Source organism: Piliocolobus tephrosceles, chromosome 17 (genome assembly GCF_002776525.5).
Source record: "Piliocolobus tephrosceles isolate RC106 chromosome 17, ASM277652v3, whole genome shotgun sequence".
NCBI lineage: Eukaryota > Metazoa > Chordata > Mammalia > Primates > Cercopithecidae > Piliocolobus > Piliocolobus tephrosceles.
Window position 1 is genome coordinate 73,571,860 of NC_045450.1, and position 8,531 is coordinate 73,580,390.

The 8,531-nt window shown below is 61.2% G+C and overlaps 2 protein-coding genes and 1 long non-coding RNA gene across 6 annotated transcripts in view; all 3 read right to left on the minus strand.

The window, feature by feature from the left end:
• Positions 1 to 721: 721 nt before the first annotated feature.
• On the minus strand, positions 722 to 4,584 carry PABPN1L (PABPN1 like, cytoplasmic). 4 transcript variants are annotated; one of them, XM_023229003.1, is made up of 8 exons: positions 4,089 to 4,584; positions 3,640 to 3,840; positions 3,118 to 3,253; positions 2,898 to 2,965; positions 2,354 to 2,592; positions 2,175 to 2,262; positions 1,618 to 1,760; positions 763 to 1,181 (listed from the first exon to the last, which is right to left on the minus strand). In XM_023229003.1, the coding sequence occupies exons 3-8, from the start codon at positions 3,233 to 3,235 to the stop codon at positions 1,142 to 1,144; spliced, it is 696 nt and encodes a 231-aa protein (XP_023084771.1). In that variant the 5' UTR covers positions 3,236 to 3,253; positions 3,640 to 3,840; positions 4,089 to 4,584; the 3' UTR covers positions 763 to 1,141. The 4 variants fall into 4 exon arrangements, with proteins under 4 accessions (XP_023084770.1, XP_023084771.1, XP_023084769.1 ...); XM_023229002.2 differs by having other exon boundaries at positions 722 to 1,181; positions 2,354 to 2,460; positions 3,640 to 4,582; XM_023229001.2 differs by having other exon boundaries at positions 3,640 to 4,583.
• Positions 4,585 to 4,730: 146 nt separating this feature from the next.
• LOC111553822 lies at positions 4,731 to 5,608 on the minus strand. The gene is made up of 3 exons (XR_002735081.2): positions 5,388 to 5,608; positions 5,083 to 5,207; positions 4,731 to 4,926 (listed from the first exon to the last, which is right to left on the minus strand). It is a non-coding gene; the product is annotated as an uncharacterized LOC111553822 (long non-coding RNA).
• A 2,395-nt stretch (positions 5,609 to 8,003) lies between these two features.
• CBFA2T3 (CBFA2/RUNX1 partner transcriptional co-repressor 3) overlaps positions 8,004 to 8,531 on the minus strand; it is a 79,104-nt gene continuing 78,576 nt past the window's right edge. Inside the window, exon 11 of the mRNA XM_026447377.2 lies at positions 8,004 to 8,159. Within this exon, the coding sequence (XP_026303162.1) occupies positions 8,004 to 8,159 (156 nt within the window). The remainder of the gene's footprint in view (positions 8,160 to 8,531) is intronic.

Consider the following 8,531-nt stretch of genomic DNA (forward strand, 5'->3'; position numbering starts at 1 on the left):
GAGGAAGAAGGTGGGGACGGGTTTGGGGAGGAGGGTGGGGCGGGTTTGGGGAGGAGGGTGGAGGCGGGTTTGAGGAAGAAGGTGGGGACGGGTTTGGGGAGGAGGCCGGTGTAGGCGGGAACAGGAGGTGGCTCATTCCTGGGAGCAGTGCCTGGCCTGGTGCTGGAGGAAGGTGACTGAGGGGTGGGTGGGCACCAGCCCACTGAATAGGAGCTGATCTGCACAGGGCTCCAGGAACTAACACACTGAGCCTGATGGGGCACTAAGGGGAGGCGCTGTCCATCGTGGAGTGCTGGAGTCGGCTGTGTGCACATAAGCAGCCTTGGGCCTCTGCAGCTGTGCATGCTTTCAGAGGGGACAGTTGTTAAAGTGCCCAGGACAGAGATCAGAGATCTCCACTTCTGTTTACTGAGCTTCTGACAAGGGCCAGCGTCCCGGGTGTCTGGATCACTTGGTGGGGGACACGTGGTGCCAGGGCAAAGCTATGGGGTGGGGGCGCCTTGACTGACACACAGGCAGTCGTAGCCCACCAGGCTGGCAGTGACGACACCAGCTCAGCCTGTGCACACTGCCGGCTTGCTGTCAGTCGTGAGGGGTCTAGAGCCCTGTCCTTCTCCCACAGCCACGGCCCACCAGCCGCCTTCTGTGTCCTGTTCCAGGGGAAGACGCAAAGGGAACTGTGTCCACGAGGAGAATGCACAGGAGTGCTGCTGCCATTTGCTTTTAAAAAGTATCCAAGTTTAATAATTTATGCTTCACCATTAAGAGACACGTTTCTATTTTTCTTAAAATGACTTGGTTGAAGAGCTGAGCATGCCAACCCCAAGCTGGCCTGGCACTGCCTGGGCCTCTGCCTCTCCCCCACCTCACTGCCCAGAGCCCCCCTAGATCCCCGTGGCGCCGGTGCCAGGCCCACCACCGGGCTGTGACTGTGACTCGTGGCTGTGGCCGTGGGTCTGGGCCACCATACAAGGCCCTAGCGCGCCATCGCCTGGCCAAGTGGGGGCCAGCAGCTGCTCTTCCGGACACCCCTCTCCTCTGGCCTCGCCCCTGCCCTACTCCCTGCCCCAGCCCCAGGATGGAGCTCAAGTGGTTTACTCCTGACCCAGCCCCCAGCCCCTCTCAAAATCAGGCCTTCCCTTTAATACGGTGAAAACCACGGTGAGAATTTTCCACGGGCCCTGCACGGAGAGAGAGTGCACAGTGAGTGGCATTCCAAAGGGGAAGGGAGGTGGCCCAGGGCCCCGGGGACAACAGGATAAGGATGCAGGGAGGTCACCTGACTGCTCAGGCAACGCCCCAGGGGCCTTTCTGGTGACTCTCGGGATAGTCCCAGGAAAGGGGAAAGGCAGTGCCAGGAGAGCCCCTTGGGGCAGCTGCAGCCCACCCCAGGGTCTTTGTGGGAACAAGAAGGGGTCACCTCTCCCAGCAGAGAGGCTGCAAACAGCACCCCCCTAGCTGATGCAGCAGCCCCAGCCCTCACCCAGGCCCCGCCAGGTCCATTCCTGCAGCCTCGTGAGGAACAAGCTCAGGGACCCCCTCCTGCCCCTGATCCCCAGGCCCCGACGCCCCACCATGGCCCTCGCCCCCAGGCTGCCTCCACAGGCACCCACTCACCGGTTCTGCCCTCGTGGTCTGAGCCGGGGCCTGCCCTGGAGGCCGCTGAGGGGGAAGGGTGCCCCCCTGGAGCCTGGGTGTCCTCGAAGGCCCCCGCGGTCTGTGGAGCTGATCCCGGGGAAGTTGGTTCTTTTTGGCAGCACCTGGAGCAAAGGCCTGTTCCTAATCCTCCTCCAGGGGCAGCTAAGACCCAGCCCGCAGTCCCTGCAGCGCCCACCACCCCAGAGTGTGGGGTCCTGCAGGCTCAGGACGCCATTTGGCCCTAAAGGGTCCCCCTGCCTTTGCCCACCATAGCTGTCATGTGACACCCAGTCATGGCCAGCACCCCTGCAGAGGGGGTTCCCGCCCCGAGAGGGGACACTTCCCCACCATGTCACTGGCAGACCAAACCCAGCTTCAGGTCCAAGGGTCCTGCCACATCCTGTCCAGGCCCAGCCAAGCACCGTGCCTGAGACGCGCTGTGCAGAGAGGAGCCAGCTGGGGCTGCTGTGTGTCCCAGGGCCAGTGGGCCAGCCCCTCTGTGCTCATGTTCCTGGATCTGGGGGGCACTGGCGCACCTTGATGACCCGGCCCCGGAAGAGGCTCTGGTCCAGCTCCACGGCGGCCTGCACGGAGCCCTTGGTGGCAAACTCTATGTAGGCATAACTGAGGGGAGGGGAAGGGCAGGGAGGGGAGGGGAGGGATGAGGCTGGGCCCTGTCCGCACAGCCAGTGCCCCCACCAGGCCCCTCACTGACCCCTTGGGGTGTCCAGAGAACTTGTCGCACAGGATGGTGACTCGGTGGACCTCCCCGCAGCGGCTGAAGTGGGCCTCCAGCTCCTCGGCAGAGCCCCCGTAGTCCACCTGGACCCAGGCCCAGACCCGCATGTCAGAGAGACGCCTGGCCCTGACTCGGGGCTTTCTTGGTAGAGGTGGGGAAAGAAACGCCAAGGGTGGCCCCCGGCGGGGATGGCCCCAGGCCTCCACCCCACACGCCTGCTGGGGATGGAGGGAAGAAAGGAAGGGAGATCTCACAGGGAGCGCTGCCTTCCGGAGGGTTGGAGCCTTTTAAAAAGCTTCTCAAAAGTGGAGATTTCATGTGCAATCCTGAATTCCAGCTCATGTTGAAAAACTGGAACATGTGCCCAGGCCAGTGTTTCCTCAAGGGGACAGGGCTGTCCCCAGTGTCAGACTCCCTTCCCAGCAAGCCTGCCTGGCCCAGGGCCGGGCGCCAGACCCCCTGGAAGAGATGGCGCCCCACTCGCTGCCTGCTCCCCCCCCGGCCCCCGCCCGCCACTCACGTTGCCCACGTAGACAGATCTGTGGTCAGCCTCCACCTTCTCCTCGGGGGTCCCAGGGAGGGGGCAGCCTGCAGAGAACACAGCTCAGGCCCGAAGGCCCTTGGCTCCTTCCTCACTCCTCTCACAGGGAGGTGACACCTTGGAGCCTGCCAGGTCCAACCCTCATGGAAACTCTGGGACCCTGGCTCAGTGGGGGGCGGCCTGGGCCCCTGGTTCCTACCTGTGGCCTCAGGGCTCAGCAGCTGCCCAGCCGTGGTGCCCTCCTCTTCCTCGGCCTGGTGCTGCACTTCCGGAGACCATGGCGGCCCCTCGGCCTGCTCCATGGTGCACACCTTCATCTTGATGGCCTCCAGCTCCTGCCGACACATGGCCCTGAGCGGGGCAGGCAGCCTGCAGGCTCTGCTCAAGGAAGGTGGGTGTGTGGCCTGCCAACTCCAGCAGAGGGTCACAGCCCCAAGGGGCAGCCCTTCTCTGGACAGGGACGCTCCTTCCTGCGGTGATGAACTCACCCCTGCAGAGAAGCCCCCGAAACTGCGCCTCAAGGGCCCTTCCCCAGGCCAGAGAGCTTGACTCTGCAGTCTGTGCAGCGGGGGTCTCCTTGCCACCTTCTACCAGGCAGGTGGGCAATGGCCCTCTCCCCTCCTAAGTCAGCTGCAGCCATTCGTCACCCAGACCCCGTGTCTCCGCCAGTCCCTGTGCCCCAGGTCCCCTGAGAGCCCCAGGGCCTCCACACAGCTGTTACCTGGTCAGGCACCGGGCACTCAGCCAGGTTCTCTTGCTCCAGCAGAGACAACAGGAAGCCTGCATCCCCATCCTGGTCTTCCTCTGCCTCCTCTTCCTCCTCCTTCCCTTCCCCACCCTCTGGCCCCAGAGTCTCCTTGGTCTCGTTCCAGGCCCCCCAGCCCTGGGCCTCCGGGTCTGAGGAGACCGTCTGGAGCCAGGCCTGAGTTGGGGGTGGGAAGAGAGAGCGACTCAGGAAGGGCCACATGGTAGAAGGGCAGGAGGAAGGTGGGCCAGGCAAAGCCTCCCCTCCGCTCCCGTCGCGTCCACACCTGCCCGGGCCCTCCTGGAGTTTTAAGCCCTCTCCTGAGGCCAGCTGCTCCCACTAGAGCATTTGCAAAGGCTGAGTGGGGGCTGAGCTTCCAGCCTTGGCTCCTGGCCCCGCCCCTTCCCTGTCACTGGGACAGGTACCTCCAGGACACTCTCCCTGGAGGAAGGAGAGGCTGAGTTGAGTGGGGGTCAGTGGTCTCTTCTGCTTCTGCCTGGCCATGCTGCGGCTCACTGGAGCCTTGGTCCATCACAGGGTTCAAACCTCAGCAGCATCCACACGGCACGAACACCACACGGCATGAACACGCAATCCAAGTGGGAACACAGGAGCGGTTGTTTCTGGTACCAGGGTCTAGGCAGGCTGGGGAGGTGGCTTCCGACTAGGGGAGGCAGGGGCTGAGATGGTCTCCGGGGAGGGAAGGGTCTGGGCAGGGACCAAGGGCAGGTGCACGGGATGAGAGGGCCTAGGCAGGTCGAGGCGGGGTCCTGGGCCCAGAGGAGAGGCAGCAACTGCTGTCCCTGCATCCTGACCCCCATGGAGTCCCCAGGGACCCTTGCCTCCCTAACCCTCATTCTGGGTTTTTTGTTTTTTTTTTAAGACGGGAGTCTTGCTTTTTGGCCAAGGCTGGAGTGCAATGGCACGATCTCAGCTCACTGCAACCTCTGCCTCCCAGGTTCAAGTGATTCTCCTGCCTCAGCCTCCCGAGTAGCTGAGATTACAGGCACCTGCCACTACACCCAGTTAATTTTTTTTTTTTTTTGTATTTTTAGTAGAGATGGGGTTTCACCATGTTGCCCAGGCTGGTCTCGAACTCCTGACCTCAGGTGATCTGCCTGACTCAGCCTCCCAAAGTGCTGGGATTACAGGCACAAGCCACTGTGCCTGGCCTGGGTCATCTTTTAGATGGGAGCCACTTCCATGAAGCCAGAATCCTTCTGCTGTGGGGTGGGGGTTCGGTGGGAGTGGCGGTGTGAGTTCCTGTGAGGTAAGGACTCCGTGGCCGTGACCTGCCTTCGCCTTTGTGCCTCCCTCTCCACCTGCCAGCGCGGCTGCTGGGGTCTGCTCTGGCCTCCATCTCCAGTGATGCCGTCTCCCACCCACTCTTGGGGCCAGGCAGTCATGCATGGCTCTTACCCCTGCCATTGGTGGTGGGGGACGGGGCTGCCCTGCACAGCTGCCACCCCCAGGCCGAGGCCATCTTCTCTGTGACTGCACCCCGGTATTCAGCCAGTGGGGCTGGGATTCCTGGGAATTTGGGACTGGGGGAGGAGAGAGAGACAGGGCATGACCTAGGCTGGAGCTGCACTGCTGCACCATGCACCCACCCACGCAGGGTGGCCCTTCCTCCACCTTGGGCTGGGGGCTAAGGGGGAGCAGGTGGTGACATGGAGGCTGCCACAGACTGGGAACCAAGGCTCCTGCACCCACTCTGTTCTCACCTCTGTAAGCCAGATGGTGTCTGAGATGGGTCCCTATCAGTTTAGAGGTTTATCTTGCCAAGGTTGAGGGTGCACCCAGGAAAAAGGACCACAAAGCCACAGGCAACATCTGCTTTTTCCAAAGAGGGTTTGGGGGCGGGGCGCAGGGGCTCACGCCTGTCATCCCACCACTGTGGGAGGCTGAGGCAGGCAGATCACTTGCCGTTAGGAGTTCAGAACCAGCCTGGCCAACATGGTGAAACCCCGTCTCCACTAAAAATACAAAAAAAAAAAAAAAAGAAAGAAAAGAAATTAGCCGGGTGTGGTGGCGGGCACCTGTAATCCCAGTTACTCAGGAGGCTGAGGCAGGAGAATCGCTTGAACCCGGGAGGCAGAGGTTGCAGTGAGCTGAGATCGCACTACTGCCCTCCAGCCTGGGCGACAGAGTGAGACTCTGTCTCAAAAACAAACAAACAAAAAAAACAAGAACAAAAAAACCCAAAGAGGGTTTGGAGATTCCTATATTTAAAGGGAAAGAGCAGGCAGGAGGGGAACACAGGAAGGAAAGAAAAAGGAGGGCGGATAAAAGAGGCAAGCGGTAGCCTTCCTTCGAAGCTCTGATTGGCCGTCACCAAATGCACATTCTGAAACGTGGAAGGTGAGGGTAGAGGAGTGAATTACGTAGCCCCACGCTCAGCAACCCTGCGTTTCCAGAGAAGATAGAACTGCCACAGGAAACAGGAAGCCGCAGGTTCACATTCGTCTCCGGTGAGTGGAGGGTGATGTTAGCTCTGTCCTTTGTCCCACAGCTGGAAGATAAGCTGGGGGATCACATTGCCTGGGTGAGATCCAGCAGAACTGTTTCAGAGCCAAGATCTCGGGGCCCACAGGGAGTTTCTGTGTAAGCGCGTTGTGGGGGACCGGGCTCCTTCATCTTCGTAGCTGTCCATTCCGGAAGAAAATGGGAGGCAGGTGCGTGTGACTCGGCTCCCAGCTGGACTTTTCTCTTTGGCTTAGTGAGTTTTAGGTCCTGAAATTTTGTTTTCTTTTCACACCTCCAAGAGGCTGACTGAAGACCATGCTGCCCCCCCATCTGTCCACCACCCAGAGGATTTTCTGGGGCAGGCTCATGAGGTCGGGAGGAATGGGCTTTGTCTGGACCCGGCTTCCCCTCTACCTGGCTCCGCACAGCCACACACGTGTGTGGTCCCAGGACACTGTTCCCCCTGTGCACGGTGCCGCTGTTTCCAGGAAGCCTGCCAGGCTGCTGCTCCTCCCCCGAGGGCCGCTGTCCTCACGCATTTCCTGCTGTCTGTCCGGTGTTGATGACTTGCCCAGTTCTCCCCTTAGAAACCAAAGCTCCTCAGGGGCAGAGCCCACGTCTGCACTAAGGACAGGCGTGCTGACCAGGGCTGGCCAGACGAGGGTGGAGCGTGGCCTCGGCCTGGGCTCCTGTTGGGACAGGGCCCCCCACCCCGTGTGTCTGTGCCTGTGTGGCGGAGGGTCTGCCAGCACCCGTGCCTCTACCTCCCTGTCAGAGGCAGGACTGCAGCCAGTTCTGTCCAAGACCAGAGCCTGCTGGACTCGGCCCAGGCCCTGACGCATGCCCCTCTGAGCTCGGGCCCCGGCCGTGGAAAACCTTGTCATCCTCACCGTCTGAGACCGCTGACACACCAGGCCCAGCCAGGGCTCCTGCCAGCTGCCTGGCAGGGGACAGACGGCTCCGACACTGGTCTTTCCAGTGACACTCTTCAAATATACCCCGTTCCAGAGCCGGGCCTGAGGATTCGTGGCAGCCTGGCCCCAGGGGCACCAGCGTCCAGCCCAACTCCTATTCCGTGCAGGATCTGCGTGTGCCCCAACGTGAGGGCCCCATGGGGATGGCTGAGAGGGGTGCGCTGTCCACCCTCAGGTCCCCTGTGTCCCCTCAGTTTTCATGTCTTTTTTTTTTTTTTTTTTTGTTTTTTCATTTGGTTGCCCAGGCTGGTGTGCAGTGGCGCGATCTTGGCTCACTGCAACCTCCACCTCCCAAATTCAAGTGATTCTCCTGCCTCAGCCTCCCGAGTAGCTGGGATTACAGGCACCCGCCACCATGCCCGGCTGATTTTTTGTATTTTTAGAAGAGATGGGGTTTCTCCATGTTGGCCAGGCTGGTCTTGAACTCCTGACCTCAGGCGATCCGTCCCCCTTGGCCTCCCAAAGTGCTGGGATGACAGACGTGAGCCACCATGCCCGGCCTCCTGTTTTGTCTGTGTCCCCCGAGGTCTCCTGTGTCCCCCATCGAGGTTGGAGGTGTCACGGTCCCAGCCCCAGCACTGTCAGAGGTGGGGCTTCTCAGGCAGGGGCTCCAGTCTTGGAATCCTCAGGACCATCTCCCAAGGGTAAGGTTGTCAGGATCCCCCACATGTCCCCTTTGCAGGCTCAGCTGTTGCCAGCCCTGCAGGAGCTCTCGTGGCTGGAGGCTGCCGCTCCTCCCCGCCCGTGTGCTCCCGCCCGGCCTCTTCCCCGTTGCCCCAGCCCCACGTCACACACTGGCCTGTTTGTCCCTGCAGTGTGTGCTGTGTGGGGAGGCCCGGTCCCTGCATGGCACAGAGAAGCTCCAGCAGGTATTTAGTGAATTCACAGGTGAGACGAGGCTCAGCCGAAGCCTCCTGGGATCACGGAGACTAACAGCCAGGCGACAGTGAACGTGGACACGGCGCTAACTGGACCATCGCGTCTCACAGCGTCCACAGGCCAAACCCACAGTACATCCGACGGGGCGGCCGGGGTCACCTCACAGCCCTGCACAGGCTGCAGACCCGGGGCATAGGGCTTCTCACAACTACAGGAAAATAACCCAACACTCAGTCCAGCTCCTTTGGGGGAGTCAAAAAAAAGAGGGAAAGGAAGTAGAGAGTAAGTCCCCTCCCCACCAGGCTGCACGTGGCTGTGCCCCAGCCGGGTCCTCACCGGCCCAACTCCCTTGGCCCTGGCAGATGGGGTTGGGGAGGTGACAGATGGCCTGGCTGGGCTCCACACCCCAGCCAGGTGGGGACAAGGGAGGCCTGTTGCCATCATTCATGTATTTCTTTTTTTTTTTGAGGCAGAGTCTCGCTCTGTCGCCCAGGCTGGAGTGCAGTGGCCGGATCTCAGCTCACTGCAAGCTCCGCCTCCCGGGTTCAC